Below are 17,777 nucleotides of genomic sequence, written 5' to 3'. Positions count from 1 at the left end.
TAGTCCCACGATTTTAACTTTCTTGAGTTATTGCCTTCATTTTATTTTTATTATTGGATGTGAGTGATTTTGGCATGTGCCACATACTACTCCGCTAACAATACGATGCAATATAAGTGGTCAAATGTCTTTTAAAAATAGAAACTTTTTATTAGCCTACTATTTTTGATTACATGAGCCATTTTGATTAGATAGTTTCCTGACCATACTGAACTTGCGTGTTTCTTTGAAATTGCTGCCCAAACTGTCATGATGTCGTACAAAACACAATTTTTTTCAGTGACATCACCACAAGCGTATTCTCTTTCTTCATTGGAGGCTGAAACTTTGGCTAGTGGCAAAGTAAATATTAACACTTATGTTTTTAAAATGTTACTCATATTGTGTGATTGTACGTCCACTCTGACGAACAGCTATTGATATAAAAACATTTCAGAAAATCAAACGTCCACTCTGACGAATAGGCATTGATATAAAAACATTTCAGAAAATCAAAGTATAATCAATCATTTTGAATAAATTATATTTTTAAACACAATCGTGTTCAGTGAAGGTCCACCTTGTCCACTCGGTCAGCAAGCTTAGATATTTAGCTGCATGGACATTTTCTGCTTGCAGTTAGTTTATTTTAATAGAAAAAGGTGGGAACTTGACCAGTGACTAATATGTATTTCTAACAGCATAACCCCTGTTCATACAATGTGCATGGAGTTCTACGGATAATCTTCATATTTTTGGGAGTGAAATCAGGAAGGGTAATCTTGACTCTTATTTCAAGCATTGCAATATTAATGAACAGGAGTATTTGCGACACATTAGATCATTAAATTATTCCGCACTACACTCAACACCATTTTAAAAGACTTTATTGTGGCATATTTTAAAACTGTTATGTAGTAACAACTGATCGTCTTATTTTGAAATCGAGAAGCAGAAGTTGCACGGCGTGTTGCATTCAAACGACTGCGGCACTTGAGAGCAGGCGCAGGCCGACCTGGAGGGAGAGACGCAGGAAAAGTTAGTCAAGATGGCAAAACCTACAGACCCGGAGTGAAGGGGCACCGCTCCCCCTAAAAGATTGCGTCTGTCGCCCGCCCTGAGACAAAGCCAACGATGCAAACTGCGCAACAAGGTACCTTTACTCAAACTTATCCCGCCTTTATGGACCGCAGTCGTCTCTTATTTTCCGACTGGATTTCCAATCCAATGTCTGTTTTCGTTCTTATTTTATTGTTGGTTTGAAATTTAACTCCATCACTGGATCATTTAATCCCCGCCAAACCCGATGTATAGGTTTAGACGTAGCAGTTAAGTTAGAGCACATTTGCTACCTGTTGACGCAGCAGGCATTTGTGAATCAGATACTGAGTACAGTATTCGGGGCTATGCCACGGAGGATCATACACTTGAGTATGATTGATAACCTACACATACTTTACGACAAAGTCGTTGAGGTAACGCCGGGACTCCATGTGGACGTTGCCCGTTAGTTAAGGGAGGACTTCTTGTCTCTATTCATCGGCTACACACAGGCACAGTTACACACACGCGCACGCCTACACGCGCACACTTTCCTCAGTGGTCGCTCCTTGTGTGCTGATGAAGCAAAGTGACAGGTTTAGAAAGCGGCTAACACTAGCCTGTGGGCAGCGTCAGCTCCTCACTCGAGCCTCGAGCTCCTTAAAACTCAGCTACTTTTCATCCACCACACAAGCCCAAGTACATGTTTATAAGACAACCCCGTCATTTAAAATAAGGCAGCGGAAGTTACTCCAGGCCCAACCAGCGCGCGCGCGTGCGCGCTCACGCACACGCACACACCCCAGGCTGCGTTTCGTCGCTAAACTGACCGGCGTCCTTCCTGTGGGTCATTCCGGGATGCAGCGCCGGGAGTAGCCGACAGACCGCGATATTTTTAGGAATGGGTGGATACCAGAAGCGAAAATAATTTTATTTTTGTCCGTGCAATGAATACCACGAGCTTCGACGCATGGGCGACGGCGAGTCGACGACCTATAAATGCCCCTTTACAGCAGCTCTGTTCCAAAGTGTGCATGACTGAAACAACAGGGACACTGTTGTTTTTTTATGGAAAGGGCAGGACTTGTATTGTAAGACTGGGACTTAACTATTCTCCTCCTTTAACACCTTCTTACAGGCCCTAAAGGGGTTCCTTAATGAATATGCCGGTGATGCAGATGCTGAGGTGACATATTGGGAGGTCTAAAGCTGACTCATCAAATATCTATTCCTCTTTAGGTGAGTAATTAGCTGAGGGCAAGTTATATCAGTCACCAGCGAGAGGAGCACCTGCATCCTCTCACTAGAGGCCAAATCTCCTCCTGAAGGAATACTTTGTGGATCAACACATGTTGGCACAGACCAGACCACCGTCTTGCTGTTGCCAGAGCTAAGAATGGCCTTGCGCAGCTTCAGCTGAATCCATCCAACACTCAAAGATCCAAAGAACCTTCCACATCTTTACCCAGAACGTCAGTGGAAAGTTTAGGGAAGATCTCTCTGTGAGTCCTTCCTCCCCCGACAGCCCCTCCCAAACCAAAAGCTGCTTTGGGAACTCGGGCCGCACCGCTGTCAACCCCACCCCACCCCGCTTGCCGCCCCTCTCCTAGACCATGATGTTTCGCGATCAGGTGGGCATACTAGCCAGCTGGTTCAAAGGGTGGAATGAGTGTGAGCAGACAGTGGCTCTGCTGTCTTTGCTGAAGAGGGTGAGCCGGACCCAGGCTCGTTTCCTGCAGCTCTGTCTGGAGCACTCGCTTGCAGACTGCACGGAACTGCAGGTTCTGGAGACAGATGCCAACAATCCAGGTAGGTCAGCCAGCTTCTCCCCCCCAAAAATATACCTTACATCAATACTGTTGCACTTTGTTTTGTCTGATAAAAACACGGAACATATGTATGTACAACACACACATATATATATATATATATATATATATATATATTACTCTAATTTTCATAATCATTTAGTCTTTTTTTTGTCAATTAATTGAAGAATCGGATAAAAAAAAAAAATTTCCATTCCTTTATTTAAAAAACAGGATATTATTTCAAATTGTGCAAGAACAATGGTTATGATTCAGTTTCTGATTTGGTCCGGAACGTGTCAAAAAATGGGCAAAAATGGTGATCAGTGTCTTATTTTAATGTAATGATAATTTTCTGTTTTTATGGAGCGTGGCAAAAACCTGAAAATATTTACTGTTGAGAGGCTGAAATTCCAAGGATTTGGATCATTTTAAATGGCTCAAGGTCTCTGAAATGTTTAATGGATGATAAAAACACTCGAAGAACAAGGGTTGGTTTTAGTTGTCGATTAATTATGAACCTCTAATAGACGTAAATTAAACAACAAAATGAGCGTCAAGTGACTGAAAAAAATATTGTTTTTCCCCCTCAAAACTTTCAATGTTAAATGCATAGACAACCACAATGTATCAAACTTTTCAATTGTTTATAATACAAGTAACTTAGCTACCTTATTGATTGATTTAAAAGTAACTTAGTTACTTTACTGATTATTTCATTTTAAAAGTAACTAAATTGGATTACAAGTTGCTTTAATAGTTACATTTAGTAGATACAGACAATCCTGCTGAACATAAAAAGGACACCCCGCTGCACATTTCTAACAGTGACATTTAAAATCCGGGCTCCGGCCTTCCTGTTTGTGGATTGCATGTTCTCCCCCATGCCTTTCTGGCTTTCTCCGGGTACTCCGGTTTTTGTGACGCATCACTGGTGTCCGTCCATGCATCATGAAAGCTGTTCAAGGCCAGCAGCAATATCCTGATTGAGTTACCTTTCCATATGACACAAATAACTAAAGTTCATGCACAAGGTTTATCCGATAGCATGATTGTAATGTTAAGCAATTAGCAATTTTATGTTTCCACTTGTCTAACGTAGTTGTCTTCCACACACTGTTCCTCTGTCAACTTACTATTCAATGTCCTCACTGTGTCAGTAAAAGAATTGCCCCATACGCCCTCATGGGAAGCTCTGGCTAAGTTTTGTTGCTGCAGACTGCAGCGTGGTCATGGAAACAAACCCTGCAACTTAAACGTCTCATGAAAAATTGAAGGTAGCGTTTCTGCTGCTGCTGCTGCAATGTAGAGCTGGTGTCGTACCCATGGCAACATCTGCATTACCCATCTGCCGGCTCCCATAGTGTTTTTAGAGAAAGCAGGCTTTACTTGGGTGACATAACACAATAATGTGCCCGAGCCGTGATCCACACACCAACGTGTGCAACACACAGTGAAGCAAACTTTAATGAACAACATGGAAGGAAACATTGACAAGAGCCACTGTTATTTTTACAAGAAAACTTTCATTTACGGTACGCTGTCAGTGGAAAGAGTGCATGAATAAAAATGAGCTTTGCACGACGGAGGCCTGTTTGGTGGTTGGAATAGCATCACATAGATTGACATCACTGGTTTGTTGGAAATAACACGTGTCAAAAAGCTCGCAAAGTTGAGTTTTTCACACTTGCTGTGGGATTTGTAGACTGACCTTTTATGTCCAAATGATTCTTCTGTCCGTGGTCACAGAGAAATTTGTTGCTCAGTGAATTTTATGAGGAACAGACGATAAATAAGTTCCAAATGACATGACACTTTGTCACAATTGTTGGAAAATGGTTTCATTAATTCTTTTCCTCCGGTGGGTATGGGGCCAATCTCAGCAAGGCACACCGTGGATTTACTGAGAAAGTGGTCCGAGTTGTTTTGGATGTCCGTTCTGGTCAATGGCCTTTAATGAAAAGTAATTTCTCCATTCCCCTGCAACTGGGGATAAAAAGTGTCTGATTCACACATTTTAGTATGTTGCTCAAGGATGCTTTGTCAGCGCTGGATGTTGGGATGGACGACATGGCATCAGGATAAATTGGTAGTTTAGTATCTTGCTCAAGAATGCCTCGTCAGGACTGAAGGGAAACGGTGAGTCGAATCAGCAAACCACCAATTGCTGGAAGGCCGCTGGCTGTCCCGTTTGTGTAATACCAACACATGATTGAGAATATTTTTTAAAACAGTAAGCCACACTGAAGATCGGTCTTGAAGAACCTTGCTGCTTGTGGTGGCTTTGCGTCAGTTCAGTCATCAGAATAAGTGGTGGATCAAAATCAATTAGAGCTGCTGTGCAGCATTTTATCAAAGAATGAATTCTTGTTTGGTTTGGTGAGCCCTCTGGGATGTTGCGGTCACTAGTGTGACTTTTGTTATGGGTTGATATATTATTTTACTGATTTATTGGATTAGTACAGGTCTTGAAGTCAATTAGGTTTTCTTCACGGAGGCCTAAAGCTTAAGTGTGTGTTTTTTGTATTCGTAAAACAGATGGTACATTATCTAGTTATGATATTGTTTATTGTAAACCAACCTGTAGTGTAAATCCTTTCAACATGCAACCCAAATAGTAAAAAGAAAAATACAGATTCATTAAATGAGTGGGGTTTAGTGACTTCCAGGGGGCAGTGTGCCGTATGTTGAAGGTCCACAAAACTATTTGCATTTTGCAATATATTTAGTTATATCGTACTAAAAATTGCAGCGCAATAAAACAACATATCGAACTAATTGAGCTATCTGCTCTCGATTTGGGCGTTTTAAATGCTCCGACATGACTGTGGCATGTCATATAAAGCTTGCATCCTTTAATGAATCATTTGGAAAGGCATATTGCAGGGTACAAAAGTTTAATTCGATTTTTCAAGACCAAAAGGTGTATTTTTGTCATTTTTCCTTTTTAATAGAATAAAAGGGATAATATAATAGAAATAATGTATGAATTCACTTCTTTAAATATGACTTCCATATCGTATTATCAATTTCTATTGGAAAAACAAGATTACGACTTTAATAGGTTACATGGTGCAAATGTAATATAAATATACGCTTGTATCTGATTACATCTGAACAGGAGCGACTGTTTGATGAAAATCCTGTATCTGCTCTTTATGATTTTGCCAATTTAACATAATTACATTCTTTACCCCCTTGCGTGCACTCTTCAAATTAAGTAGCCAAAATACCAAATACGTCCAGAATAAATGGAGACTACGGTATATGTTCAGTGTACGGTAATTGGAGTCACCATGATGCTGAGTCAGTGCGAGCCCTGCATGACAGTCGTATTTTGGTCTGATGGTCGACAAAAGTGACACACCGAAAGATGGACGACGCAGTAAAAAAATGAACTGAAATGTGAATCACTTGATGTGATGAAGGGTCTTACTGTTTTCTGCATAAAAATGATTTGGTAAAAGTCACGGATCACATTTGCAAAGAAGCTCTCCAGCAATGTGTATTTGGGGTGATTTTTAACTGTGTTAAGCTTGTAGTCTTAGTGATGCCCCCGAAAAAAGTGTGAGGAAAGACTTGGGAATAAAAGTGGGATTTTTTTCCAAAAGAAAATGGTGAGCAGATGAAAAACATGTTCTGCAAATGAAATGGATTTTTTATTTCTCCTTTCTCGTGGCCGAGTACCAAATGATCACCTCGTGGTTCCGGACCACTGCATTAAATTACTAAATAGAGCTCGTAACCTAAACCGCCAACTTTCCCACAACCTTTGCTAAGTACAAGCTGTTCATTCATTTTCACCATTGCAGTTTTGGAGTCAGTTTTTGATCAAACTTACAGCTCTGCTCTCAAGCACATTTTTCGATATGCATATTAGAGTTATCACGAAATGGAATTGAAATTCTTGCTGACTGGGTAAAGGGTTAAACTGCTGCTGGAAGTCTTGGGCTGTGTAGAAAAGCACAACTATTTGGAAAGCGGCGTACAAATGAATGGAATCCTCAGTGGCCTACTTCACAGCAACTCAGAAGCCTCCTTGTTGTGTGACCCAAAGGTTGTCACAAGTGGTGGATATGGATACATTTAGATGAGATTTGTATTGTATTTAAAGAAGGCCACAAAAAGAGCTTGAAACTGACAACACAGAGTTTGTTTGGTGGAGTCACATTGGCTCTACGTTTACATGCGCAAAATTGAAGTATATAAAGAAAAGAAGACTTTGTATCACGGAGGAGGCACCTTTATGTTCTGGCTTTGCTACATCTGCCACAGTCTTAAATCTGTGCAGGTTACAAGGAAACTCTCAAGACTATCAAGGCTAATCTATTGCCTTGTGTCAGAATGCCTCGTCTTCGCCACAAGTCATGCATGTATCCCCAAAATGGAAAATGACCCAAGACATCCAGATACTGTTAAAACAAAAAAACATGGAACCAGTCTGAAGTGTTTCTCTCTAAGACTTGGTCTGTGGGAGCAGCTAAAATGCGCAGTCTGGAGACAGATGCAGCAGTTTTCCCAGAAGGAGCGGGTCAGAGGACCCAACGACAGGTGCACACGTCTTATTGAAGGCTACAGAAATCAACAGTCTGCGTGTCAAAATATTAATTTGAGTCAGTGCAGCATCATTTTTGTCCAAGCAAGTTTCATTAGTTGTTAAAGAAAATAGTTATGTTGCCCCCCCAAAATCAATGCCTGATTTTCATCAATCAATCGATTTTGAGTAAATTATAATTTTCAAAATGACATCACAGTGTCTAAGGTGGCGGTCTTTACCTGAGCCCTGAGCAGCTCTGATGTCATTTTCAGGTGACAGAGAGCGGCAAAATGGCTGCTCACTCAGATCCATACATTCATTATCTGTACCGCTTCTCGTCACAAGGGTCACGGGGTCACTAAGACGGATTAAAAAAAAGGGTGGCTGTTTCTGCTTAATTCATATTCCACAAATGTATGATTAGTCAGAATACAGTGTTTGGGCTGGTGGGGGGCACATTTTACTTGTCTTCCCCTTTAACCAAAGGACCTTGTTTATCAAAAAGAGGGAGCGCTAATTTGAGCATTTATCTGAGAGAATGCCAAAAGGGTTACTGTACGATGTTGGGGAAACTGTCTTTGCACTCTAGACACAATCCCAGCAAGTGTGACAGCAACGTTCCAGAGTTAAGATGGGAAAAGACATCGTGGAAAAGAAAAGCGGATTCCACCTTCAGCTGAGTGACAGTATGTTGCTGTGTCAAAGGCGGGAGAGTGAGACGCAGAGTGGGTGGGGCAAAGAAGGGAAAAAGAGAATGTGGTCATTTTTAAAATGTTAAAAAAAGAAAGTGCAGGGATCCAGACTGCCTCTAATTGGCGTCATTTTTGCCCCTTAATTTTTAGACAGTGCAACTCCAATTTTGATCTTACTTCCGCCAGAGCATCCAGTAAATATTTTTTTTTCTTATAATTACTATTCTTGAATATATTTTATTCCTGACAAACATTTGTTATTGGCCTGTTTTCAACAAACAAGCACAATATTAATGTATGTTATTGTGATACCATTATGAAGCATCCTCAAATATTGCGTGGTAATGGTACACTACGGAGGCTGTTTTAATGCACACCGTTGATTGGTCCACAGAATTATTGTGCTGTAAGCTTTACTTCCTTCAAGAGGTCACATTTGAGAGAAAACTCTTCTCTCTTTTGGACACCAAAGTATTTCATAGCACCCACGCATGAGCAAACAGTTTATTTCTGGAAATTGACAGCTAGTTCTGTGAACTCATACTGAACCTCAGGAATGGGGACAGACAGCCTGCCAAAACGACCAGAGGGGAAAATGAAATAAGGCCTGTCTCTTTCTTGCTCTTTCGACACTAAAGGCCCTTTTTGTCAGTTGTGTGTGTATGGAGGGAAAATGAGCTTGGCTACTGTTTGTACTCTGCACTGATGGAAATAACCTGATGCGTCAGAGATGCGCATGTAGAGAGTGAATGAGGCAGAGTGAGGGAAAGGTGTAATTACTGGCAGGAATTTGGGATTCCATTATGCAATCAAGCCATCGTGTGTAAGGCCGTTGGTAGCTTGGAGCCTGTCTGCGCGGAGATTGGGCAAGAGGCAGGTTAAGCCATGAACATGACATTTGGAAGGAAATATCTTATGCAGTTTTTCACACTTTGAAACAGTTCTAAGGTCTCTTAATTAAAGGTCTTGTCTTGACATTCTTTCGTAAAATAAAAACACACACAAAAAAAAAAAAAGAATTGAAGACGCTGAACATCCATTTAGAACACTCTGGTTGAAGTCATTCTGTTTGGTCTCGTGCAAATGAGCCACTTCTTACCTCACGACCCCTGAATCATGGTTTTCTTTATATATGACCAGGGGCTGTTCTCAAACAACACGGCAATTGAAGAGAAACAATCAAGTAAAACCATCATTTTCACTTTAGTGTTTCACTCACCTGATTTCAGGGCAGGCAGCGAGCGTTCGCTTCCCACTGAGTGTTGCTGTGAGTATGAATGTGAATGGTTGTCTGTCTGAAAATCTCCGAGCTATACTACACTGTAGCTTGCCTTTCGCCTCAAGTCAGTTGAGATAAGCAGTGTGGAGAATGTATTGGTTAGTTTTTGTGTCATAAAAGGCAGCATTGGTGATTACCAAAATATTTTTAGTTTTATGTAACGCGTAACATTCAAATACTTAGATTGTCTTTGATCCAAATAATATTTTAAGTGATTGATTTTTATATTTAAAAAAAAATAAAACATTTAAAATCACCATAGAATTTCACTTTCAAAAGTAAAAGTAGCTCGGAGGAAATCAACGGGCGCGGGGGCATGACGGATTCTCTGGTTTTGTGAGCTCACAAATACCACAAGAATTCAGTTTGCAGGCGAGGTTAATTCTCGCCAAGCCCTGGCAGAATTGAGGGTCATTCACATTCCCGGCATAGCTGCGATTGCCACTTTCAGAGGCCCACAGGTACACCACAAAGTAACTGCTCTTCCATCATCCCCCACCGTGCTTGATCAAGTCTTCCAGCACTGGCAGCAGGGGAGCGCAGGGGATGTTGACGATACACTTCAGAGGAAATGGGAAGTGTGGGGAGGAGTGAGGCATAGAAAAGAATTGTTCTTCATTCAACAGCCGTGTCAAACAAGGAAACCTCCCTGACTGCGACGGAAAAATCTAAAACAAAACGTAATAGTAAGTTATTTTCACCCAAATGCCTAGATATGGCTACAAATTCATCAGTACATATGCACCTAAAAAATCATACCTTGATGCTCTTGTGACACTGCACTCAGTCTTTGTGTGGGCAGTCTTCTCCGGTGGTTTGTCGTGACGCACCGTTTTGTCCACAAAATGAAAGGAGCACAAGTACAAATTAAGATTCTCAACCTAATTCTTCTGTGTTTGCTCATTCCATGGTTGGTGCTGGAAACTGGACTGATTGTCAAAACAACATTGTCTCCTCGTCCCGTGTGCAATTTGAAATCATTGCTGTTTTAGTCTCAGTTTCAACTTTGTCTGCTTGTTAGTGCACTCAAACCACCTCCAGGGCAGCAATATCCAAAGCTGTGCGGTACATTTTTCAATGCTATGGGGGCTTGTGTTTGTCACAAATAACTCCCTGCTACTTCCGGTGTCTTACAGGAAGTAGCACGTGATCGTTTCTTCATGAGAGCCCCCATGAATAGGTTAGATAGTGCTGAGCCAATGGCATGGCCGGCTTTCATTGAATGACAACCAGTGGGCTGGATCCCGCTGGGTGTTTAGCGGTCTTCCCTACCACATTGCTAGGTGCCGAGTGTGCGCTGGGGCTGGCTGACTGCTTGCTTCTACTTGCAGAAGCATTTGACTGAAGTGCATGTGGTGCATGTACACATCGACAAACACTTACCCCACCTGTATACCCAGCAACAAGTCAGCATTGAGTAAGTGCTGAGCACGGCTAATGCTGCTAGTTTATGCTAATCTGTGCGTTCAGCAGAACATATTGAAGATCTGCTTATTTTGCCTTGATACGACTACTTTAACCCCAACCCCTGGGGCCATTGACTTACCTTTTGTGCAGGTTGCACTGTTGGGCTCAACTTTTTTTCTTTGGTGCACCAGCAAAACAGTTATAATGAGTTCTGACGACACAACTTTTTTTTAATCGTTCACAACCGTTGCTATGTCAGATTACCAGATAAGTGGACATAGCAACCATTGTCCTGAGTCTTTCGACTCGGCCACTCTATAAGTCTGACACCGACCAGACTCCATCTTATCAACCACCGAGAGCACGGTCCGAGGGCACAGATCCACGGTGAGGCGTGACAAAAAGGACTGTGTCCAGGCAGCAGTAAAGCAGTTTGTGGTCATGCAGGACCGTGGGACACAGGAGGGAGTCTGCAGTAGTCAGAGTGACAGGCGTTTCAATTTGTCAGGCTACTGGTCACGGAACAAATAATAGCGCCATGTTGGACCCATCACATGCAAAAGTAAAAAGTGTCTTACATTAAAATTACTCTGGCAAGTACAATTCATTCTAAAAGTTATTTGAGTAAATGTAACTGATTAAATTGGGTGCCACTTGAAGCTGAAAGTGGACATTTAATGGTGATCGAACTAACTTAGCCACACAGATGGTTCATTTGTGACACGTGTCATTGACACAACATCAGCTTTAGTCGATGTCTCCCGTAGCAATCGCCTCATTTCCCCCAAACATTTGTAGCCACTGACTTGTACTTCTCTGGCAAAGCCATTGTAACAGGCTGCTGCTGTTGCACAGTAGCCGTGATGATGCCTTTCCTTTTCCTGGAGAAGAGAAACACAAATCTTGTGTCACCGGCAGGTGCATGCCACTTTGGAGTAAGGAAAAGAACAAACTTTTATTTGTCTCTTATGACACATATTCACATATGGTCAAACATAGTAGCGAATGAATATTTTTGATAAAAGTCTACACATCCCAGTAGAGATGTCAAGTTTTTGTGAAGAAAGGGTCGTCTCCCAATCTAGAGGTTGCTGTGACCATATCGAAGTTTGACTTGAACAAGATTCTCAAGGTACCGTCTTGCCATACATTAAACAATGTGAAATAGTCCGAATAAATTGTTTCTTAGCAGTTTTACCTTTCTGCTTGCTTCAGTTGCAGTTTTTAAACATACTTTGAAGTGCACTCATTGTCTGCTACTATGAACTGAAACCAATTCCAAGTGACTGATGATTTTAGGAATAGCTGCTCTCGGCTGTGTTTGCACCAAACATATCTTTTGGAATTATGGCCCAAAAGCTCATCATTGGTCTCATCGAACAATAACACATTTTCCCACAAGATCTAAGCCTTTTTCTTTGTAGAATAAAGAGCTATCCCGCTCAAATATTGTTCACAAAACTGTCAATATCTCCGTTATTGTTAGTAGAGACAGTCTTAGATTTTTGAGTTCAGCCCATAAAAAAAAAAAAAAGAATAATGAAATTAATTTTTTTTTTTTATATATTTGTGCCAGTAAACTGTGGAAGGTTGACTGAGCTAGCTTTATTACGACTGATGTGCAATACATTGGGCATCAGGAATTTGTTACGTAAAAATGGAGACGTGAATGCGAGTTCTTTTCATTGTAAAATGCAGCTCATGCAATGGTTGATCATCCGACATATAATTTGCCGGTATTCCTTCAAACGTGTCAGGCATGTGGACGCATCATTTAAATCAGTGTGTGCTTCAAGTAGCCGCACCATTTCATGGCTCTTCCTCAACGTCTCCTTGAAATCACCTGCAAACAAACTGCCTGACAGTTTGATAGTTTGTTTCCTCTTGCTCAACATCTCCTGTCTGTCATGAGTGACATGCTGCTCATTTAGGTGGACATTTACAGATGATTCCTTCCACATTGATTCATTACCCTTCAGTGTCACTATACCAGTCCACTTTTTTTTTTAATTGATTACAATGCTACAACATAGACTAAATACTCTCCATGCAACTTTCATTAATTCATTAATATTATTTTATAAATACCTTATTCTTTGAATAAATTACTGAATGTTGCATATCTGTTGTGAATATGTAAAAATGTGATTTTCTTTGAGTTTGTGAGTCAGGCTCAGGTGAATGTCATGTTCTCTGACTTAGGCTCTTATCCAGCAGTATACAGCTTCCAATTAACCCAACCTTACCCGTTTGTTTAACTATAAAAAAAAATGTGCATCTTTGTACTAGGGATGCAACGTCAATATCACAAAATTAAAATGGTCACAAAATCGTTGTTGCCAAGTTACGTGATTAAAAGCAACACATCGTTGTGTTCACAGCATTGTGAACAACATAGACCATGTTATTTTGCACTCATGTGCCACTAGGAGCACATGACAATAAAATGCAATAAAATGAACGGTCATGACTATTTCTTCTGCTGTACCATTAGACGCTGTCATTATTTTCTTAAATGCTGTCATATCAGTGCAGTACTTGCATGCAAAAAAACTTGCATCATTGTGTCTTGTCATTTCCGTGTTTTATGCATCTTGATAGCAGTAAAATGGTATTTTTGAGCTAAAATAAATTGCCTGCAAAAAATACAACTTATCTATGTTTTTTTTCTACCTGATGCATTTTTGGGCTGGTTCGACTTTTTCCCCGGAGTGACATTGTCCAGAAAATATGGTAGTTCGGATGACGATATTTGATCTATATTTAATTGATTCTCTGCGAATCAATCTGAAAAGCATCAGCACTACCTAAATATGTAAATTACGAATATGGCGTGCAGTTTGTGTCGAGTGAGTGAACATGCGATTGCCAAAACACGCCCGCTATCAGGATCTTAGTCAAACAAACTTGTATGATATTGTGGCTGCTTTAGTACATTAGCACCTTGTGCAGTTCACTTCCATCTTATGTGTTGTTTTATGACTTGCGCTCAAGTCGTTGTGTGCGAGCGCGTTTTAGTAAATTCAGCTGTGGCTCCGTTAGCAAGAACTGCATTCTTCAGCAACAGGCTCTGTGGTATGCCAGCACATTCCCCACTGCTGAGCTGGAGAATCCACTCGGAAAGCAGCAGCGGGAACCTTTCCCTTCTATCACCTCCCACTCCTCTACAACTCTTTTCTACTTCGTTCTCCTTAAGTCACCCTCACCACTAACCTAGCGCTTTTTCTGCTTACACAGCATCCCCTAATTTATATTTTTGGAATTCTTTGGCTTTGTCTGGCCATATAATTTGTTTTTATAAAAAGTCTATTCCAGGACTTTAAGAACGCGTTATATTAATCGTTTAAGTTACTCTTTCCTATATTAAGCCTGCGGTCTCTTGTTTTTGGTTGGAAAATGGAACTGGATGTGGTGTTGAATCAACAATAGTTCGAAAGAGTAGCCAGTAGTGAGCCACTTTCATGTTTGTTTTGCTAACAGGAGAATCACAGGACAGAGTTTAGAGGACACACACACATGCACACGCCCACCCCCCCCCCCCCCGCCCACACACGCACACACCCCTACACACTCGGACTGCATGTTTCAAGACCTTCACAGGGTTAGACCACAACCCCATTTGGCCTAACCAAAAACTTAAACAAAACCTCAAAACCCCAAACCAAACTTATTAGCGCAAGGTAACTATTTGTTTTTATTTTGTTTATTATCATCATTTTTATTATTCATTATCACTATTTTTCCTCTTTCAAGCATGCACATTTTCCATCATCCAGACATATTTTTAGGATTGTGCACTACTCACTTGAATGGAATATTGACTTATCAGTTAACTACCTGCTTTAGCTTAATATGTTTACTGTCCCATCTTTCAAGAAAGTGGGTGCATTCTGATTGATTTCATGATGGTAAATAAATTAGATTATATTTCATTGACTGTTCATTTTTTTTAGTTCGAAATAAATTATTTTTACTTAATTATTGAAACTATATTTATATTCATTTTTTTTGACAGGTGGAGGCATACTTGTGAAGTTAACCTCCTGAAGTCACATGTGACAGTTGATATATTAGCTATTAGAAATATATGAAAGATCAATCAGATGTATATATTGGACCATTTGTTGCTTTTGTTCATATCAAATTTTGTCTTAAAGTTCAAAGGGCCAGTGTGGATTGAATTATTTAACACAGACACTTTGCAGAGCAAAGACAAACTGTGTCCATGCTCTCTCTTTCCATGTGTGATGATCAAAAGCTTTCCCAGTTAAAACGCCTTGCCTCGCATCATCCTCTCATAGACATTTTAAGGATTATTCCCGTTTTTCCAACACCATCACTCACCTGAAAATGTGGCTTTGAACATATTTTAAAGAATTGCATAGCAGGCAGTGCATGACTTGGCATCGTCAGATGTGCCCAAGAGGTGATCAGAGTGTCGTTTCGGGTCCGAATGACACACAAAGTTCACCGGTTTGTATTGGCCATAAATGAAATGCCATACAAATGACTCCCTCGACTCTGTCTGACGTTTTGGTCATTTCTGTGTATCTGATTTTCTTTTTTTAGTGACTAGGTTTACGTGTACAATTTTTGTGATAAGGTCAAAATTCCAATTTCTGAAACATTCTGACGGACGTGTTTACGTGAATGAACGGACTCATTTGACGGATTTCAAATGGCGACACACGGACGTTGATGTAAATAGACGTCATTTCTGCTTCTTAGTTTTTACCGTCAATAAAACACATTATTTTCATGTCACTCACCACCAGATTCAAGCCGTATTTTTCTTCAGTGTTTTCTTCTCAGTCATGCTCCTGTGATTCATCAGTTCCAAGCAGGCTCCCATCTCTCTGTCTTGTGCAGAGCAAACCACATAATTTGTCAAGCTGAATTATGATACCTCAATATAAGTCTCGCCTATTTTAGTTGTACTATTTTGTTTGTCAGTCTTCAAGGAGCAGGTCACACTAATTGTTGCTCTCGTGCTTTGCATCTATTTTGTCTCATGGGGGAAAGCTGATTTAGACTTGATTCATTATCTTAGCAAAGTGGCATCTTGAAATGGATGACTTCCCAGAGATGAGCTGAGTTATGCTTCTCACAGACAGTATATTGTCATAACTTAACCACACCTCACTTCTCTTTATCAAGCCGTTAACACTTTTTCCTTCGGGGTCGGGTGTGATCATACATTCTTCAAATGGAGGGAAGTGAAGAATTTGCCATGCATAGAAAACGACTTCACTATGGTGACTTAGAAAGTTAATTATGCTTCTTACAATTGAATAAGCATGGTCCATACTTCTACTCTCTGTTGTGTGACTCTGTCTGACTTGTACTATTACATGATTTCTAAAACATGATCGCTCTGTCTTTTTCCTCTCTACAATGTACGCCACTGTCATTCAGTAATCAGTCTTTTAGTGCTGATGCACACAACTTGGCTGTTTGCATTGAAGCCATTTGACCCACCGAGGGAACTGCTTGGCCTTTACACCTTGGTGGGAGAGGTCAATGAGTATAAGTGTCATCTTAGTTGCACACCAGGGCTCTTGTATACTCTTGTTTGTTCGGTGGGGATCTTCTGGCTGGAAATGACCAGTTGGAGTTGTAAAAGATTTGTTGCGTTTGAGCGATTAAGGCAGGCATTTTCAAAAGTTCTGCCAATTGCGGTTGGTGTTCAGAATTAGTTCTAAATAAAAGTGTCCTGTCATCTACACTTGGCTGCATCAGAAACTACACATGTATAAAATAAGCTACTTTATAATTCACCAGAAGATGACAGCAGACCCATGGCCGTTCTCTCGATGCATTTGAAAATACCAGAGCTGGGCACTTGGCCCTTTTTTTGTCAGTCACCCGCCCTCCGGCCGTGATCTTTGTATACAATTGACCTTGACCCTCTGGCCTAATTCTCAGCCCCTGAAAATAAAAAAATGGGGGAAAAAAAAGGGTTACGCGTGTTGATGTGCTAACATCAATGTGTTTTGCTGAGCTTTGTTATTTCCAAGTTTTATGACATGCATCACGCATGAGATTTCTCATTCTCTCTCTCTCTCTCTCTCTCTCTCTCTCTTTCGATTTCTCTTTCTCTTTCACTTTTTCTGACTTGACGTGATACGGTTGTTGCTCTTTGCTCTTTGTCGGCGTCGGCCCACAGTAGCTGTGTTGTAATAGTAAAAATGGAGATTACTAAACTAACTTCTGACGTATATTTGACATATATTCATATATATTTATTATGTTCCTCCTAATCTTTTTTTTTTTTCAGGCATATACCGCATTTTGAATGTGTAGAATGATATTATGCATACTAGAGAAGCAGAACAAAACGTTTTGTATTCAGGTAAATAAAAACACAATTAAAAATCATTAAGGGATGATTTTAGTTTTCTTTAGCACAGTGAATTTCCTCAATTTTATTCACATGATTTCTGTCACTTCTACATTAAAACATGGATTGAAGCTCAAGAAAAGTCAAATATGTTTGCAAGTTTTTATTTTATTATTTATAGGTAGTTTCATCGTAAAAGTTTAACTCAGCATATTGTATGATACATTCATTCCTACTGTGTGGAAGTTGTTACCGATGTCATGTTTGAGACATTCTTTACAGATCTCACAATGTTTTCCGTCCGTTTGTCATCAACTGCTGCTGTTTTCGTTGATGTACACACGGGACTTATGTTACATAGCGCACCAGTAATTTCATTCTCTTCGCTATGTTTGTGCAATAGCTCTGATTATTGGAATAAAATGACCAACAAATTTCAATGCTGGTTCTATTTTAATAATTAATGTAATGAGAAACAACACAGCTGCCATGCGCATTTCAATATTTTTGTGCAAATGCAGATGGATGCGTTCATTTGAAGACTTCTCAGTTGTGTAGCATAGCCACTAGCCTGTGCTAAATACCTTGAAATATAATTTTAAATATTGATCTCTTGTCTCGTGATCTTTTTATGTAAAGTAAATAATGAAGCTGAATTTTAGTTGCACATGATTCTAAACAGGAAGTCTTGACT

General features: G+C 40.3%; 1 protein-coding gene across 4 annotated transcripts in view; it reads left to right on the top strand.

Moving 5' to 3' along the window:
• Positions 1 to 954: 954 nt before the first annotated feature.
• The window catches only part of samd4a (sterile alpha motif domain containing 4A), a 44,985-nt gene continuing 28,162 nt past the window's right edge, over positions 955 to 17,777 (top strand). For all 4 annotated transcript variants that reach the window (XM_088295950.1, XM_088295949.1, XM_088295948.1 and 1 more), the window contains exons 1-2: positions 955 to 1,132; positions 2,159 to 2,829. In XM_088295950.1, coding sequence (XP_088152076.1) covers positions 2,634 to 2,829 — 196 coding nt within the window. In that variant the 5' untranslated portion in view covers positions 955 to 1,132; positions 2,159 to 2,633. The remainder of the gene's footprint in view (positions 1,133 to 2,158; positions 2,830 to 17,777) is intronic.

Source organism: Idiotropiscis lumnitzeri, chromosome 5 (assembly GCF_059441095.1).
Source record: "Idiotropiscis lumnitzeri isolate Australia: NSW breed Sydney's pygmy pipehorse chromosome 5, RoL_Ilum_1.0, whole genome shotgun sequence".
Classification (NCBI taxonomy): domain Eukaryota; kingdom Metazoa; phylum Chordata; class Actinopteri; order Syngnathiformes; family Syngnathidae; genus Idiotropiscis; species Idiotropiscis lumnitzeri.
The sequence above is the reverse complement of the archived record's forward strand: the minus strand, read 5'-3'. Positions and strand labels throughout refer to the sequence as shown.